Below are 20,214 nucleotides of genomic sequence, written 5' to 3' on the forward strand. Positions count from 1 at the left end.
GGTGCATTTCACCACAGACACTTGGACGAGTAGGCATGGACAGGGGCGTTACATGTCGCTGACTGGGCACTGGGTAACTATGGTGACAGCAGGACAAGGGGCTGCTGTCCAAGTCTTTCCGTCCCCACGAGTTGTGCGTCAATCCTCTTTATGTCAAAGTTCCTCCACTGCTTCTGCCTCCTCAACCTCCTCTCGGTCTTCCACCTGCACCCATAGCCTGTCTGGTCATGCCACAAGCTTTCTAACTGCGCAGAAGGGATCCTGCACACCTCCTTACTATGCTGGCAGTAGGGCTCAACGTCATCAGGCGGTTTTTACATTGAAATGTCTGGGAAATGTGAGTCACACAGCTGAGGAGTTGTGGTCAGCTCTGGAGAACCAATTTCATGAATGGTTGTCTCCACTGGACCTGAAACCAGGGAAGGCCGTGTGCGACAATGCTGCAAACCTGGGTGCGGCCCTTCACCGGGGCAATGTCACACAGGTGCCTTGTATGGCTCACGTGTTGAACCTGGTTGTCCAGCAATTTTTAGCCCACTATCCCAGACTACATGGCCTTCTGCAGAGGGCACGGTCGCTGTGTGCTCACTTCCGCCATTCGCATCCCGCAGCTCAGCGACTTACATCTCTACAGAAGTCGTTGGGCCTGCCACTTCACCGGCTAAAATGCGATGTGCCTACGCGGTGGAATTCAACTCTGCACATGTTGCAGCGACTGTGGCAGCACCGACAAGCCCTGGTGCAATACGTTCTGACGTATAGCCTGGGCCAACGAGATTCAGAGGTGGGGCAAATCACGCTGGAGGAGTGGTCTCAGATCAGGGACCTATGCACCCTTCTGCACAGTTTTGAAATGGCGACGAAGATGTTTAGTGCTGACGATGCCATTATCAGCATGACTATTCCGGTGATTTACATGCTGGAGCACATGTTAAACAGAATTCGGAGTCAGGTGGTGGCACAAGAAGAGGTGGAGGAAGTAGAGGAGGAGGAGTTGTATGCGGAAGGGCTAACATCTGCAAGGTCCAGACGGTCGGCAGCACCAAGGCGGCAGGCATGTGAGGGTGGGGGAGATGGTTTTACCAGGGCGCATGGTAGCAGCCAAACTAGTGAGGAAGGTGCAGGAGCCCAGGAAGAAGTGGAGGACGAACTGATGGAAGACTCATCAGATGAGGGAGACCTTGATCACATTTCTGTTTTGCGAGGTTGGGGGGAGAGGACAGAGGAAGGAAGCATGATTGTTACCTCGCCACCAACACAACAGGGACTTGGTGCTCCTGGATGCGCAACACACATGAGTGCCTTCTTGCTGCACTACCTGCAACATGACCCTCGAATTGTGAGAATTAGAAATAATCCTGACTACTGGGTTGCCACACTGTTAGATCCCCGCTACAAAAGTAAATTTGCAGAAATTATTCCTGCCATAGAAAGGGATGCACGCATGCAGGAGTATCAGCAGAGACTGTTGCAGAATCTTACATGTGCTTTTCCACAAAATACCAGTGGTGCACGTAGTGAATCTCACAGTTCCAACTTGCCAACCGTGGGACCGTCAAGTGTTCAGCACTCAAACCGTAACAGAACCACAGTATCTGCTGGTAACATCAATTTTGCGGAATCATTTCACCACTTTTTTAGCCCATCCTTTGCAAGGCCACAGGAGACAAGAAGTCTGACACATAGTCAACGCCTAGAGACGATGGTACAGGAGTATCTCCAAGTAAACATTGAAGCCACGACTGTGTCACTGGACCCTTGCTCTTTTTGGGCTTCCAATCTGGATAAATGGCTGGAGCTAGCCACTTACGCCTTGGAGATCTTGTCATGCCCCGCAGCCAGCGTTCTGTCTGAACGTGTGTTCAGCGCTGCTGGTGGTGTGCTGACAGATAAGCGCACGCGGCTCTCCACTGATAATGTAGACAGACTCACGTTCATAAAGATGAACAAATCATGGATCCAAAACGACTTTTCTACCCCTGTTTCATCCTGGGGAGAGTAAAAGCTTGATGATTGGTTAAAATCACCCTACCAACCGTTTTAAGCTTTCAAATTACTAATCATGTTTATCTGTATCTTGACTGGAAAATAATTTGGGCTTTGTAGCAGTGTGCAGCACTGATCCTATTAGGCCATCTATACTAAAGCTTCACCAGATTTAAAATTAAAAATAATTTTTAGCTGCATCTAGCCCGGAAAATAATTTTGGGGCTCCGATATGCGCAAGGCACATAAGTGCCTTCTTGCTGCACTACCTGCAGCATGACCCTCATATTGTCAGAATTCGAAGTAATCATGACTACTGGGTTGCCACACTCTTAGATCCCCCAAACTTTTCGATCAACCTTTTCATTTTAATAAAGACCAAAAAAATGGTCATTTTTGAAATTATAAGCATTAGCAGGTTGTTAGAAACTGAAATCAAACAGTTTTCAACTCAAAACTTTATTCTAGGTGATGTTACATTTTCACATAGGACCCCTTGTTCGAAAGGAGCTTCTGAACTCTCTCGTCCATTGAATTTGTCAGGTTTTGGATGGTTTCTGCTTCAATTGTTTTGCATGAGGACAGAATACCCTCCCAGAGCTGTTGCTTAGATGTGAACTGCCTCCCGCCATCATAGACACTCCTTTTAATGATGCTCCAAAGGTTCTGAATGGGGTAGAGGTCAGGGGAGCATGGGGGTCACACCATAAGTTTGTCCCCTTTTATGCCCATATCAGCCAGAGATGCAGATGTTTTATGTGCAGCATGAGATGGTGCATTATCATGCAGAAAAATGATCTTGCTGTGAAATACACGGTTCTTCTTCTTGAACCATGGCAGGAAGTGCTGTTTGAGAAAATCCACATACATTATGGAGTTCATCTTTAGCGCCTTCAGGGATCCTAAAGGGGCCGACAATCTCTCTCCCCATGATTCCAGCCCAAAACATTACTCCACCTCCTCCTTGTTGGCGCTGTAGCCGTGTTTGCGTGGGGTGTCCATCAACCAGCCATCCTCCACTCCATCCATCTGGACCATCGAGCGCTGCACGGCACTCATCCGTGAACAAAACAGTTTTGAAATCAGTCTTCATGTAATGTTTGGCCCACTGGAGCCGTTTCTGCTTGTGTGAAGTGGATAGAGGAGGTCGACAGGATGGCGCATGCACAGCTGCAAACCTCTGAAGGACCCTGCATCTTGTTGTTCGGGGGACGTTGGAGGCACAAGCAGCTTCAAAAACTTGTCTGCTGCTATGACAAGGCTTTTTTGCCGCTGCTCTTTCAACCTGACGTAATTGCCTGTAGGAAAGAGTCCTCAATTTGCCCTTATCAGCAGGCACACGTGTGTACTGTGAATCAGCTACATACTTCTTGATTGCCAAGACACTTCATCCTGATCATCGCACAATGTTGATTGTAGTCATGCCTTGACCTAAACACTCCACAATTTGTTGCTTCTCAGCAGCCGACACATCCTTTTTCTTTCCCATTTTGGCAGAAAATGTAGGCTGCTTAATAATGTGAGAGAGCCTTCTTAAGTAGTCTTGCCTTTCATTGGACACACCTGCCAAACTAATTAGCACAGGTGTCTGCAATTGCTTACAGTGATATAAAGAGCCCTGACACACATCACCATCAATGAGTTTAACTGACAAACAAACAAATTCTTCCCTTATCACTCCTAAACACTTTTTGTATAATAATTTGGAACGCAGTGTACATGTGCTTTTCCACAAAACACCAGTGGTTCACGTAGTGAATCTTACAGTTCTAACATGCCAACCGTGGTCTGTATGGAGTTGTTCAATAAAGGGCCCAAAATTAAGATAACATAGATGGGAGAGGTCTCTATGAATAGGAATTCCTAAGTATTTGATTCCCTGTGAGGGCCAGGCAAAGGGAAAGTTGGACTGGATGGAATCCTATATGGATTTGGGGAGGGAGACATCGAGGGCCTCAGACTTCGCTGCATTGATTTTAAAATTTTACCATGTAACAAAGTGATCTATTTCAGCCATAACAGCCTGGATGGATATATGTGATTGAGTGATATATACTAGGACATCATCAGCAAATGGAGAGCACTTGTACTCGGTGCCTCCCACCTCAATCCACCTAATATTGGGGTTATGGCGAATTGATGAGAGCAGGTGCTCCGTCACTAGGATGTATAAGAGAGGGGACAGAGGACATCACTGCCTTGTCCCATTGGTGATTGTGAAAGGTGATGAAAATGTTCTGACGCACCCCCTGGGCCTTGGGACACCCGGAGCCGGACCCTTTTTGGTGGATGCTGGTGGTTGTAGTCTTCGTGGCGGCGACCCAGTTCCGTGGCTCAGGGCGGTCAAACCAGTGGCGGAACTATTTATGTGGTTTTCATGTTTAAATGTCCTACTACGCCACCCGTGGATTGCGGTCAGAGTGAACCGCCGCTACAGGGCAGACCACTGAGGCTGGTGTTGTGGGTGCAGCAGAGCGTAGCATAACTCCCCACGGGAGGAGTATAGCCTCAGGGCAGTGTATGCGGAGGATGGGGGTGATGGTGCAGGGCAGCAGCAGTAACGACACGGAGTCAGTGATGCAGTTCAGGGCCTTTACTCACAGTTCTTATTATCCAGACCACGTCTGCAGGTAACGGCTGCCCACGTCGTACTGTGCTCACCAGGAGAGGGGCTCAGACAACTCCCAGATAACTTTGGAGCACTTCACAGGACCCCCTTTGTGTGTCCTTTGTCTGGCCTTTCTTACCAACACTTCTGTCCGGCTGCCTCGGGCCTCCTCTTGGTAAACTTGGCGCCAGTTTCCCTGACCCTATGTGGTGCCTTCCTAGCGGGTGTAGCGAGGGGCTGCGCCACATAAAATGTCAGAGCCTCCGGTTTCTAGCTGAGGGTCGTTTCCTGCCTCCACTAGTTCGGGGACCGGTCTCCCCCTTTGGCCTGACCCCTCCACGCAGGTGGATTCGGGCGTGCGGTGGCGACTCGCCCGTCCGCACCCCTGGGATCCCTTCATTCCTCGTTCCTGGAGCCTTCTCCGCTCCTCTTCCTTCCTTCTCCCTCTTCCAGGCCTGGGCCTCTGTTACTAGGCCCGCCTCCGGAGCAGAGCTCATGCAGAGCCCCTGCTCCCTGCCACTTCTGCTCAGACTTCTCTGCACTGAACTAAGATGGTGCCCACCTTTTATACTCCCTTCTCAATGCACCCAGGAACTGCTTCCTCCCTGCTCCTGCACTACAGGGTTCCCCTTCCTCAGTGTTCCCTCCCCCCACTCCAGCCAGGGACAGGGACTGTCGTGCCCATCTCAGGGGCATATTGGTCGCCCTGCCCCACGGCAATGTGGTGTAATGCATGCAGGTGTCGGGTCCTGATCCACACTCCATCCTTACCTGAGAGTGAGATATCACACCTCTGGGTGAGGTGCAATACGTCTGTAGCAACCGAGCCCTCAGGGTGCTACAGTTCCATTTATCTTCAGCCTAGGTGACGTATTGCGATACAGGGCCATGATTTTGGCTATAAAAGGGTCCCCTAGACCCCTACCCCAAGCTTTTAAAGAGAATCATATATGGCGTGCCAGGAGACTCTATGGAATGCTTTCTCAGCATCCAACGAGAGTATCTAATTACAAATTTTTAACTGCATCTAGCCCAGGAAATACTTTGTGCCTAGTAGCAGTGTCTGCTAGTGAGCGGATTATCCCGGCTGTTAAGCAAGCTGCACCACCTGTAGTTTAGACACTTAATTTTTTCAAAGGAAATGCTTCGGGACCATGGGATACTTAGTGAAGAGCATCAGGAGGCACCCCAAGGCATAGGGGCTGGGACTGGCAGTAGGATGCCTTGCGGTGGACAGCCGAGCTCGATCCTTATAAAAGCTTTTTAACTGCAGCAGCTTTAGTGGATGCTACTGGAGCTGGAATTACCGCGGCTGCTGGCATGAGACTTGCCCTCCAATAGATCCTTGTAAATGGATTTAAAGTGTATTCATTCAAATTAGAGAGACAATTTAAATTAAAAAGCTTAGAGCTGCCTCCACCACAGGGGGGCTCGCTCGACCCACCAGCGGACAGGCACTAGTATTGGGAGAGGGGGGCTGGCCGTCAGGGTTCACCGCGGCTCTGGCACAAACCCGGCGACACGGAGGTGGCACGGGCAGGAGCGGACTGGCCGTGTCGGCTTCTCACTTTTTGGATTTTAGAAGGGCATGACATGCCTATATCTGTGTCTCCCCCTCCTTTTACTCCTCCACCTCTTTTATTTTCGCATGACTATATGTACTTGTCACTTTTCCATGTGTTAGTTATGTCTTCTGAGCAGTTTGTCAGCTTTTGGACACCTTTGAAGGTGTTTTCTATGTGTTTCTATGTGTTTTTGTTTGCCTGCCATTGGTTTTAACGGTGTTCGAAGGTGTTCGACGAACAGTTCGACGAACAGTTCGGCGAACACACGGGTGTTCGACGAACCGAACCGAACTCGAACACTACGGGGGTGGCTCAACACTACTCCCAACCTGTCACAAAAGGCACGCCAAAAACGAGCCACGAACTGAAGACCCCTATCAGAAACAATGTCAGTAGGAACGCCATGAAGTCTGACAATTTCCTTGACAAAGGCCTTAGCGAGAGTTTTAGCGCAGGGCAGTTTGACGAAGGGAACCAAGTGACACATCTTGCTAAAACGGTCCACGACCACCCAGATGACAGTAAAACCCTCAGAGGGGGGAAGGTCAGTTATAAAGTCCATAGCCAAATGTGTCCAAGGAGCACTGGGAACCTCCAAAGGACAAAGCAACCCCACAGCAGGAGTATGTGATGACTTAGATCTAGCACATATAGTACATTGACGCACCCACTTAATGACTTCCTTCTGCCATCCAGGCCACCAAAAACTGCGACCCACCAGTCTCTTGGTCTCAGAGATTCCGGGATGACCTGCCAACCGAGATTCGTGACACTTAACAAACAAATCTCTCCTAAAGGTCCCAGGCACAAACAACCTCCCATGAGGAGTGTTAGATGGGGCATTCTCCTGTGCTTTAAGAATCTCATCTTCCAAAACGGAGTCCAAAGCAGCTATCACAACACCTTCTTGTAAAATGTTCTCCTCTTTCTCAGCACCGACTATGGGAGAAAAACTGCGAGACAAGGCATCCGCCTTAAAATTCTTAGTACCAGGGATGTAAGTAACGGAGAAATTAAACCGCGAGAAAAACTGTGCCCACCTAGCCTGATGGGCATTCAGGCGCTTGGCAGCATCAAGATATATCAGATTTTTATGATCCGTAAGAACCTGAACGGGAAATTCCGCACCTTCCAAGAAGTGGCGCCAGTGTTCAAATGCGAGTTTAATAGCCAATAATTCCCGATTACCAATATCGTAATTCAGTTCAGTCTCTGAAAATTTTTTTGAAAAAAAGGCACAGGGATGTAATCCATCCCCGTTATCCTGAGACAATACTGCGCCAACCCCCACCGAAGAAGCATCAACCTCAACCAAAAACGGCTTAGTCACATCAGGCTGCATAAGGATAGGAGCAGAGGTGAACCTCTCCTTGAGATACACAAAAGCTTCAATGGCCTCAGAAGACCACTGAACCGCATCAGCACCTTTCCTGGTGAGATCGGTCAGAGGTTTGACAATACTAGAAATTTTTTTTATGAATTTTCTGTAATAATTGGCGAAACCTAAAAACCTCTGTATCGATTTCAAACCAATAGGCCTAGGCCATTCCTGTACAGCTTGAACTTTAACCGGGTCCATCTCAAAACCTTCGCTGGAGATAATGTAACCCAAAAAACTAATTCTCTGTACAGCGAAATCACATTTCTCCAGCTTAGCAATAGGCGAATTGTCCATTAACAATTGTAATACCTCACATACGCTCCGCCAATGAGACTCCAGATCCGGCGAATAAATCAAAATGTCATCCAAATACACAACCACATTTTTGCCGATCAAAGGTCTAAGGATGTCATTAATAAGGTTCTGAAAAAATGCAGGAGCATTAGTAAGACCAAAAGGCATAACCAGATTCTCAAAATGACCCACAGGAGTGTTAAAAGCAGTCTTCCATTCATCACCCTCCTTCATGCGCAACAGATTGTATGCCCCCTTAAGGTCAATTTTAGAGAACCACTTGGCCCCCATTAACTGGTTAAACAGATCAGGAATCAATGGCAGTGGGTAAGGATTGCGTACAGTAATTTTGTTAATCTCACGAAAATCCAGACAAGGACGTAAACCGCCGTCCTTTTTTTTTACAAAAAAAAAATCCAACCGCCACAGGAGACTTAGAGGGCCTAATGTGACCGGCGGCCAAACTTGTCTATATGTATTCATCCAAAGCCTTCCTCTCAGGAATAGTAAGGTTAAATAAACGACTTTTAGGAAGAGTCGCTCCAGGGACAAATTCAATAGAACAATCATAGTCTCTATGGGGAGGCAAAACCTGCGATTCCTTCTCAGAAAAAACTCTCCAAAAATCCTGAATAGGAACAGGCAATTCTCCCCTATCCAAAGCTGCAATACGCCCGTTACAACACTTGTCATAACATTTATGGCTCCAGGCTTTAATTTCATTGGTAGACCAATCCAGTACAGGATTGTGAAATTTTAACCAGGGCAATCCCAATATTACTGGAGAAGGCAAGTTATTCAAAACTACCAAATCCAATTTCTCATGGTGAACACCATTAATAGTGAGAGGAAATTCACAGACCTTGAGAGTAATATTCTTCAAAGGGGAACCATCCACAGAAACCACAGCAATGGTTGATGATAAAGGTTCGGGTTTTAAATTGAGTCTTTCCAAGAATCAATTACATTCAGAGTAGAACCAGAATCAACAAACACCCGAAATTCCATTAATTTTTCCTGAGCAATCGTGGAAGCAGCTAAAAATACACCCTTGGAATTTAAACAGGCAATACGGGCATGACTGACCATTTTTTTTTCTTTCTTCATACGAAGCTCACAGCCTTTAATCAAATGACCAGATTTTCCGCAATAGAAACACAAGCCTTCAGAAAATCGACGGTCTTTTTCTTGAGAGCGAGGTGCCACCGATCCAATCTCCATCGGTTCACCACTGTTAGTACACACATTCTCATAACCAGAAACTGACATAGCAGAGGATTTGCTCTCATTAACCCTTGCACGCAGTCTCCTATCCACCCGTATAGCTAATTGCATAGCCTGTTGCAAATCTTCAGGTGTAGGATAAGCAATTAGCAGGTCTTTAACCCTTTCATTGAGCCCAGCAAGAAATAGACTTTTCAGAGCAGAATCGTTCCACCCTGTTTGAGTAGACCAACGACGGAAATGAGTACAATATTTTTCCACATTACCTGATCCCTGTCTCAAACGTCTTAACTCAGTCTCAGCTGATGCGACACAGTCAGGATCATCATATAATAGCCCCAAAGCAGAAAAAAAACTATCCACTGATCTGAAGCATGTATCACTAGGTTGCAAAGAAAAGGCCCACTCCTGAGGCTCTTTGCGCAAAAGTGACATTATGAACCCTATGCGCTGGGATTCATCCCCAGAGGACTTGGGTCTCAAACGAAAATACAATAAGCAAGCATTTTTAAATGAAAAAAATTCTCGGTGTTCACCAAAAAATAAATCCGGCAAACATACCTTAGGCTCCAAGAAATGTGCTCCAGGACAGTTACTCACGTGCTGACGGAGCTCAGTCACCTCCAAAGAGAGTCCCTGCAGGCGATGAGCCAAATCCTGAACCGACACCATGATGGAACAGAAAAATCTTTCCTTAGAGAATTTTCAGGCTGGACTTACTGTTATGTTCTGCTACCAGAGCTATGGAAAGAGAGGAGATCTGTCCCTACGATGGAACTCAGCTGAATCCCTACGATGTAACAGGGAACCTGATCCTGCGATCAGACCTGCTAAAGTCCTAAGCTAGTCTGTACGGAGACCTATAGATGTGGGGAAGGAATCCCTACAAGTACTAAGGACTGGGAGGAAAATGGGACACCTCCTAACAGAAATAGTAGCAGACAGACGAACAAACAAAATATATAGAACAAAGAGGTCCGTAGACCAAGCAAACTAACAGAGTTAGATACAGAGCACAGGCTAGCTAGAAAGTAGTTATACAATGAAGTCCAGCAAAGCCAGAAGGGCGGAGCAGGATTAAATAGACCAACGAGGTCATGTGACCAGCAAAGGAAAAAACCTAAGAGCAAGGTTCTACCACTTACCCCTTCTCTAACCTGAAGACAACCGCCGTATGCATATGTGTAATGTGACCATTGATATGCGTTTTAGGCATTTTATGTGTATGTGTATAATCGATATACAGTACAATGTGTTGTAGTATTGTATAGAATAGCAGGGAAAATGTGGAAACCCCATGATATTGTATAAACATGAGTGTTTTATAGGTAAAAGGGAACATGGATCATTAGTAATAGATTGCAAAGAGATAAGGAACAGTTAATGTTAGGTACAAACCCACAGATCGGAGGGTCATAGTGTTAATAAAAGGAAAGGTACTTCCTGGGGATGTGTGGTTAGTAGTGGAAGGTTTGAGCAAGTTATTTGGGGAGTTCAAGTGAAGTGGGCTGCTAGGGCCAACATGGGCCTACCACTGAGGGCAATGGATTGCCATACAACTCTTCCATATTTATCCATTCCTTGAGCCCGGGACCTCGAGATTGTCGTAGGGGCCATAGGGCACATCGCACATGCAGGCTTGCAGGGGAAGATGGACATGGAGCCTCAAAGGCGGAGGATGATGGAATCCGGGTGCACTGCCATTGGTAAAAAGGGATCCCTAGAAATAGTGAAGACACCAGGAGAAGGGATGCTCTATTGGGTATGAGTGCTAGGGCTAAAGTTATATCCGGTACCTAAGGGAAAGACTGTAACCTGTTGTGCCCTATCCCACTTGCTCCACTGTTATGACTGTGGACTGTTTTGTTAAAGTTGACTGTTGAAAAGCACTTGGTGTACCCTTGATTGTGTGCAGCAGATCGAGAAGATGCACAAGTGAGTGTGATGGATCACACACCTAATAGCACACTGGGACTTTGACACAATTTTCCTGTAGGGTGCCAGAGCATGCTTGGCCCTGACTACCTTGCTCAGGCACCTTACAAATACACAGTTTGGGGATCTGGGTGAAAACAGATTCATAGTAAGAAAAGTAAGAATGAAAATCTCATAAGGAGCAAAATACTGTTGTAATATAATGCTGTTCTATAAAAAATAGAAACCTAATAAAAAAGTTGATAGATAGATGAAAGATACAGTAGATAAAGATACAGTAGAGAAGTTAAAAAGGACAGTATATTTCTCTGGTCATACCCTACAGTGGATCTGTTTTACTTACTGTTACTGATGTCCAATTAAGGTACATTGTATATCTATAGGAATCTAAACTCTGATACTGCATCTATTCAGATGATGTGTGTGTCTTATCTACACAATTTGTCAACAGCACCACCTGACATGTTGAATATATGTATTTTAATGGTAACGCCTATCTGACACAGGACACAGCAGCTATAGGGACATATAGGGACAGCTGCCGTTGAGAGGGGGCACCACATCGCATTATATTAGGGTGCCAACCTCCGCGGTTTGGAAGGGAATTGAAGTAGGACCAATTAGTCCACCACCACCCTTCCTGCTATTGACCCTGTGTGATATTTTTTTTAGATTATCCCTGCAATTGTACTATTTGCATCTTTATTCAATTTATAATAAAAGATAAGTTTTATGTTTTTTTTTTAATTTATTGTTTATATATAATTCGACCCTATATTTATATAAAATACTTTGGTTGGTTTGTAACAACTTCTTTGGGACAAAAACTGCAAACTAGCAGAAATGAAGTGATAATTTGCCTAATGTAGTGTATTTTTTCATTTAATTGAAAAATATGCACGTTTTGTATTTGGAAAATAATAAATATCTTCTAACCGTGCAGAAAGTTTCTTTACCAGAAAGAGGCATGTAATTATGGGAAGCCGTTGGATCACATTTCAGTTACTCCCAGATAATCCTGTGAATGCAATTAGGGGCATGAAGAGGTGGCAATCACACCCAAGCTCCGGTGCAGAAAAAGCCCTGTACCATGTAAGGATGCAACAGTATTGTAATTGGCAAATGAGAGCTGTGGGAATTTGGTGAGAATTTTGATATTGGAACCCATGGTGAAGTTGAGAAAAACTCTCAAAATTTAATCTAAGTGAAATGGTGCTTGGTATTGCACCTCTGCCCTGTTCACATTTATAACACTGTGCTACACTACCAGATACAGCCCAATCTGAATCTGGAAGGAAACAGCCATATTTCTGGACAACCCTTTTAATTGTCCTTATTAGGAGAAGAGTGATCTCTTACCTGCTGCTTCTGAAGAGATGGTGTTGTAGAACGTTCCCCGTCTCCTCCACGGCTAAAGTTGTCACAATGTTACCGAATGATTGCAGACGATATTGTTTGCTCGGTTATCAGTCTCTGATGGGAGTGTATCTCATGGCAGTACATCGTTATCTGAAATAGCGTGACTTATTGTGTGACTAGATGATCAGATACTGAAATGATTGAAGCCCATAATGTGGTGAAATAACTGCAAGATTTAAAGTGAATGGACACAAAGCGAAACAAGAAGAAACAAGAACAAGGAATGCCTCCGCTCTATCGATAGTCAATCTGTCCATGACCTCAATCAGCCACCAACCATTGGTTACAGATGGACCTAATGTCATCTCCAGAGCAGCAGGAGACAAAAGTCACCTGTTGTGGAGATAAAAAACTGTGGAATCGGTTGTGCAAAGTATTATAGAGACTTTTTGGGAATTCAGTATTGGAAAAGGAAGAAGCAAATTGCACTTTATTCCGATGACCAGCTCCTATTCGTTGACTCGCACACTTTATAAGGGAGATGACTGCAGTTCAGCCGCAGCATTGGAAAGTCGTGTATGTGCATCCAATTGTGCATCAATCCAGACTATTATATCAGGTGTACAAAAAAAAAGTCCTATATAACACTCGCGGCTTGTGAGGAAGTCATAGATTTATTTAATTTACTTTTACTGATATTAGTTGTAGCTTCTGTATGAATGCAACATAATAACCTCAGCGATCAATTACTTCCATCTCTGTCTATCTCTCTCTCTTGCTTTCTTTCTCTCTCTATAGATTTTTGTCCACGAATGATCATCCGCAGTCATGTAATATGTAACGACCGACTAATGGCCAGGCATTAAACATGTTTTTTGTGGCCCATTGAGTCCATTATTGTGAACAGGTAAATAGGACTTTTGCCTGTTCCACTCATCTCTCTTAATTATCATATCACATGGTAACATAATATAGAATTTATACTACTTAAAAAAAAAACATTTTCACACTGTATGTTGAAAATGCTGAAGTTAACATTTTTTGATGACTTATTATTTTTTACTTTTTATTTTTGCATTTTAACATTTCTTTAATTGTAACATATTGATAAATGTCATACATTTGTTCATGCAATTTTTTTTTACATTTATCAAATACATTTCTGTTAACAGGCATATAAGATTAAATATGGTAGAACATAGTAACATAAGTGCAGAAAAGAATACAACATATATATGTGTCGTACTCTCATGGTGCAGGACATGTCCCACCTCGAGACCAACATTTATATTGGAATTTGGGGTCCCTTATCCTGAGAATAACTTATAAATGTCTGAGATGATATTACCTCTATAAGAAACACAACTTTGAAGAATAAGTTTAATATCCAGAGAGACATTACAATGCCGATCGACATTATTACAGTTTTTCTTTATTTCTGTATTTATAATAGTTTTATTATTGGAGCAAAGTGAAATACGTTGTACATTTACTCATGCAACTTTTGGACAAGCAACAGTTGGAATTACGATCTATCCGCCGCAGTTTACTAATTAAATGCCGCTGTCTATCTCTGACAGCGCCATTTAACTAATTCCACTCATCAGCGCGAACGTCACATGATCGCTGGGCGCCAATAAGTTGGAATTACAATCCGAGGTCTGTAGGAGACCCCTATGGTTGTCTTAGCCAATTTGCTATGAGTGCCTCCCAGAGGTTGATGTGCATAACAGATGAGCATTTTTGTTACACATAGAAGAAACTGTAGAGGCTCAGAAAGAAAACATCGGGAGGCATTGCACTTAAAAGCTTGGTAGGGAAGAGCGAAGTGCACATGCACAGGTATGAGCTTGAACTACAAAGGCACAAGATTCATAATTAACTATAGAAGACAGGGGTGCATCATCCACATCAATCAAGGCAGGATGATGGCGATTCTGCCTCTAGAGGAGGCACAGAACCCAAACCACTGTTGACTATCAGACTGTACACCGGACAATGCTTAATAGCATGTTGCGCTGGAAACGTAAAAAGGCATTTTTTGAAAATGCATAGTGAGTTGAAGGCTTATATACAGGTTGATTGACTATGGTAATAGAACAGTTAAAGGTGGCAGCTTTATTTTTTTTGGGGAATTCCTTTAAGGTCTCACACTCACGCTGATGTCAGTGGGGTGAACAGAGTTCATTGGCTATGATCTCCGCTCTTCTTATTCCCGTCACCTCAAATCACTGAGATGCGCTATCATGCGCTGCTCAGTGTCTCTGCTGTATGTCAGGCTGAATGGTCGCACGATGCAACCATTCAGCAAGGCATCCAGATGTAGCAGGGCTCGACTTATCGCAGGATAAATGAATTATCTTCTCGTCGGACAGATGAGGAATATGGTGGTTTATTTATTTTTTTCTTTTACAGGGCATGTGGACTTCAATAGATTAACTTATCATCTGACAGGTGAGGAATATATTTGTTTATTTTTCCTTTTTCCATAATAAATGGGTAAAAGAGGGAAAGGGAATATTTATTTCAATAAAGGAATCTTTGTCATTATTTCAAATAAAGGACTTTTTTCTGTTTTTTTTAATTTAAAATATGACTATGGTGTTAGTAATGGGGGAGTCTTAAAGATGCCTCTCCATTACTAACCCCTGGGTTTGATGTCAGGTGCCAATACAAAGCTGACATCAACCCCAATACTATTACCCCACTTGCCAATGCTCTAGGGCAAGTGGGAAGAGTGAAGGCTAGTGTTATGAATGCTTCATTTCTGGGGTGGCTGAGAGATGATGTTTTTAGTCTGCGAGGGTGCCAATATCCATGGCCCCTTCCTGGCCTATTAATATCAGCTAGCAGCTGTCTGCTTAGCCTTTGCTGGTAATTAATTATAGGGGAGACCCCATGTCATTTTTTTGGGGGTCCCCCATTTTAATAACCACTAAAGGCTAGGTATACAGCTGTTAGCTGATAGTAATAGCCTGGGAAGCTTTATGTGTATTAGCACCTTACAAGCAGCCCCCATCAGTCGGCTTTCCCCCAGCTGGTTAATAAAAATTATGGGGACCCTATACCATATTTTCCTTTATTTATTGCTTAAATACATGTAGAGTAAGCTACACACCAAAGCACTGATTATATATCTAACTCACATCTATCTATCTTTCTATCTATATATCTATCTATCTATCTATCTCTCTATCTATCTATCTATCTATCTAGTTATGCTTTTAGCAATATTTTATTTGAAAATTATCTTTAAAATGACATGGAGAATTACTCTATGTAAAAGCTAATGTTAGAATCGCATTCCATATGGATTGCATTCGCATGTCATTCGGATGTTATTTGGAAGCTAGATTAAAGCAAATCATATTGTACTTGCGTGACACTTACATTACACTCATCTGACTTTCCAGGAACAACATAGGATCATTTTTTTTTAACTGTGATTGGTATAAGCCCTAAATATTGATCAGTGATGGCCCAGGTACTGACGTACTGACCACCACTGTACAATGTATGATAATTCGCAACGCAAAGTGATGTTGTCGCACTGTATGATGTTTCAGAAATGGTAAAAGGATAAGTTTTTTTTTCATTATAGAAATCTCAAATTGAATCTCAAAGTCTGTCAATTCATAATACACTGCAAATTTCAGGAAAGTTGACTCAAACTCGATCCTCCGCAGATTGAGCCACTCATCTCTAATTGCTACAATTGAAATGATCTGGGGAATTATGCTGCCAGAGCCCTTTTAATTTTTTATGAATTCTGTAAAAACATAACCCTAAGAAATAAGGTGGAATTGCATTTTTTTTCACTGTTTCACTTCACTTGTGATTTTTTTCCATCACAATATATGATAAAATGAAGGGTGTCTTTTAAAACTACAACTCATCTGGTGAAAGTCAATCCCTCATTAGGTTGTGTTAATGGGAAAATAAAAGGTTATGGATCTTAGAATTAGAAGATCAAGGAAGTAAAACAAAAAAAGGAAAATGGCCAAGTTTCCAAGAGGTTCAGAGGTCTCACATTCATTAGATAACAGGAAGATATATTATGCATCAGTAGTGCGAGTATTTCCTGTATCTTCTCGTTCTCTGCTCAGGTCATTAGGATGGTCACCTAAGGCTCTCTCTAGTCTGGAGGGGATGGATCTGAAGAAACCTTGTTGGAAATCAGGTGACATAAAAACATAAATGATTGGATTAATGCAACTGTTAAAACAAGCCAGGCTGGTAATGATAGTCTGTACAATTAAGAATAGACTATAACGTATATTATACCAGGGTGTTAGCGGCAAGATGTAATATGGAAACCAGCAGATGAAGAAACACAATATAACAGCGGTGATGATCCTGGAGGATCTCTGAGATCTCTGGGATCTCTTACTTTTTTTAAGTCTGAAGAATATGGTGACATAAGTGGAGAAGATGATGAGAAAAGGGATCACAAACATTATAATTAATCTGATCAGCTGCATAGGCTGATATAACTCATGATTTTCACCAAATATGGCAAATATGTTAAACACAAATAGACACCATTCAGTGAGATCATCAATATGGTATTGATATACATGATACACTAAACCAGATACAATTAGGCTCAACCCCCAGATGATCGCTGCAGTGATTATCACCAGTTTATAAGTTCTATGAACTTTTGCCCAAAATGGCCACATGACGGATACCCAGCGGTCAATACTCATGGCCGTCAGGAGAAGAACACTGGCGGTCAAGTTTAGATTAAACAGAACAACGTTCACTTTGCAATATGTCAAATTTATCATTTGCGAGAAAACTACAGCCCACTCGGCAATTCTCAGAGGCAGAGAAGCACAGCAAAAGAAGTCCGCGATGGCTAGGTTCAGGAACCACATGGCACTGATTGTGTTCTTCATCCTGAATCCGGCAATCCAGATGACTAATCCATTACCGATAATCCCGAGAGCAAAAACAATGCTGTATAATGTAATTGCCACTGTCTGTATAATGCTATCATAATAATAAAAATAAAAATCATCTGTTTTGTCGTATTGGTCAGGTGACCTGAGAAGAAATAACAGGGTAGACATTAGGGAGGTGAAGAACTTATAGCTTAATAAATGTATTCCTTGTATACAACATTGTACATGGAGGATGGGAGTTCAAGACAATGTATGATCCCACTGTGATCCTAGAGGTCACACCATCATATCCCCACATTCTAGAACAGGAGGTCACAGGACTCATTGTTCCTTGTGACCTTATTTGCCCAGAAAAAACCCTAGAAACCTTCCATAATTCCAGTAAGTAAATGTATGTAGTGTTATAAGACTAAACTGCAATACATATGGCCGTACATCCATGAGTTCGGAGTGATATATAATAGCTCATACATACAGATGTCTCCGTTCCTAACTTTCTGCAACCTTTAAAGATTGTAAAATTCATTTGTAATAGAATATTGCACCAGGTCAGCAAATCCCTTACAGCAGCAATACACATCACAACCACTGGGTGTATCTGGTATGTAACTGTCTACCAAGAAAAAAGAGGAAGGGTAGGCACAACTAAAAATTAAATAAAATCTTTATTCCGTGTAGGTTATAAAATTAAAATACACATTCTGATGGTTGGAAAGCACCTGACATGTTTCTAATCAGAAAGTATAACATGGCATTGTGGAAACACATATTCAAAGGAAATATCTTTTAATCACGTGACACAACTATTGCAATTATGCAAGTATCAGACTGAACATTAAGCATGATTAATACAAATACAAAAAGAAAAAAAAATTTAGTAAATTGATTCAATGCAAAAAAATATATGTAACTGCCTTCTTCAATAAATAAACAAAACGTTATTTTTATAATTCTTTCCTTTAGGTCGTTTAGTGTTTCATTTGATCACTCAAAATGCTTCTCTCATATAAAGTTTTTGCCAGCTACCTCCTCTAGCTAGGAATTTAACTCTTCAACATCAAATAATGTTAAGGTATCAGAATTTCTATCATGATTGCCCAAAAAAGTGTTTTACAGCTCCTGAGTGAGTTGTGTTTTTATCAATGATGTTATGAAGATGTTCTGCTATTCTCTTTTTTAATTTACAACTGTTACGTCCAACACATTTTATATTACAGATATTACATTCAGTGCAGTCATTCTGTCCACTGAACATGAACATGTATGATGTTTCCCCCACTATGTTTTACGGTTGGGATGGTGTTCTTGAGGTTGTACTCATCCTTCTTCCTCCAAACACAGCGAGTGGAGTTGATACCAAAAAGTTCTATTTTGCTCTCATCTGACCACATGACCTTCTCCCTTGCCTCCTCTGTATCATCCAGATAGTAATTGACAAACTTCAAATGGGCCTGGTCATGTGCTGGTATGAGCAGGGGGACATTGCATTCCCTGCAGGATTTTGATCCATGACAGCATACTGTGCTACTATCAATAATGTTTGAGACTGTTGTCCGAACTCTCTTCAGGTTATTGACCAGGTCATCCTCTGTAGTTCTGGGTTGATTCCTGACCTTCCTCAGAATCATCCTTATCCCATGAGGCGAGATATTGCTTGGAGCCCCAGACCGAGGAAGATTGACAGTCATCTTGTGATTCTTCTAATTTCTAATAATTGTGCCAACAGTTGTTGCTTGCCTACTGTCCTGTAGCCAATCCCAGCCTTGTGCAGATCTACAATTTTGTTCCTGGTGTACTTTGACAGCTTTCTGGTCTTGGCCATGGTGGATAGGTTGGAGTGTGATTGAGTTGGTGTGAGGACAGGTGTCTTTTATACAGTTAATGAGTTCAAACAGATTCAATTAATAATAGTAATGAGTGTAGAGTAGGAGGGCTTCTTAAAGAAAAACTAACAGGTCTCTGAGAGCCAGAATTCTTGCTGGTTGGTAGGTGATCAAATACTTATGTCATGCAATAAAATCCACTTTAACTATTTAAAAATAATATAATGTGATTTTCTGGATTTTTTTTAGATTCTGTCTTTTACAGTTAAAGTGTACCTACGATAAAAATTACAGACATCTCCATTCTTTGTAGGTGAGAAAACTTGCAAAATTGACAATGTGTACAATACATATATTCCCCACTGTATATGTTTTTCTAGTGTTTACCTTTTTAACCTATGACTCCCATGCTTAGTGCTTTGATTTTCATAATCTTTTTGATGGACTCACAATATGAATCCTGTCCTCAAATCAATATTGCATTTAAACCTATATATGCTTTATTCGTGATCACTGTTATAGCAATATGCAGTGTTGTTGTTTGAAATTAATGGAAGTGTTTGGTGGATTTAGCCATGATGTCTCTAGCGGTAGGGAGTTGAAAGAGTCAATGACACACCTAGAAAAGATTTCCAAACAAGAACTACAAACTTGGTGGAATCAGAACACTTTCACCTCATACATTGACATACAAATCACATACCCCTAGGCTTAAGGATCAAAATGATCCTCACATATATTCTCTCAGGCCAATTCCTAAATGAATTAAATAATATATTATCTAAATTATTTTTGGATATGACAAACCACATTGGAAAAGAAGAGGACGAATGCCTTAAGTTGTTACAAAATGAAATGGATATTATCCAATCAACGTTAAGCAGCCAGTCCTCATCAGAATATACAGATCTACACTCAAAGTTACATAATAATAAAGCTGAACTGGAAGACATTATTATGGTCAACAAAAAGAGAACATTTTGTAGAGATGCCATGGGCTATAAACACAATCAGGTTTACCAGTGGAAATGTTGGAAATGAAAAAATACCCAAAATAAAACTTCTAAACCCTTACTCAAGGGCATGCGCTTTGAAGAAGAGAACATTTATTGATCCAGACTCGTTAAAGGAG

At 42.5% G+C, this 20,214-nt stretch overlaps 2 protein-coding genes across 2 annotated transcripts in view; both read right to left on the minus strand.

The window, feature by feature from the left end:
* Positions 1–12,484, minus strand: part of LOC141172011 (formyl peptide receptor 2-like) — an 89,464-nt gene extending 76,980 nt beyond the window's left edge. The window contains exon 1 of the mRNA XM_073655775.1: positions 12,353–12,484. The gene's annotated coding sequence lies outside the window, so the exon portion shown is untranslated. The remainder of the gene's footprint in view (positions 1–12,352) is intronic.
* A 910-nt stretch (positions 12,485–13,394) lies between these two features.
* LOC141171677 (N-formyl peptide receptor 3-like) lies at positions 13,395–19,081 on the minus strand. The gene is made up of 2 exons (XM_073655339.1): positions 19,056–19,081; positions 13,395–17,401 (listed from the first exon to the last, which is right to left on the minus strand). Exons 1-2 carry the CDS (start codon positions 19,079–19,081, stop codon positions 16,408–16,410), a joined length of 1,020 nt encoding a protein of 339 aa, XP_073511440.1. The 3' UTR covers positions 13,395–16,407.
* Between the last annotated feature and the right edge of the window lie 1,133 nt (positions 19,082–20,214).

This window comes from Phyllobates terribilis, unplaced genomic scaffold, assembly GCF_046119375.1.
Source record: "Phyllobates terribilis strain yellow unplaced genomic scaffold, ASM4611937v1 Scaffold_12__6_contigs__length_324123572, whole genome shotgun sequence".
NCBI lineage: Eukaryota > Metazoa > Chordata > Amphibia > Anura > Dendrobatidae > Phyllobates > Phyllobates terribilis.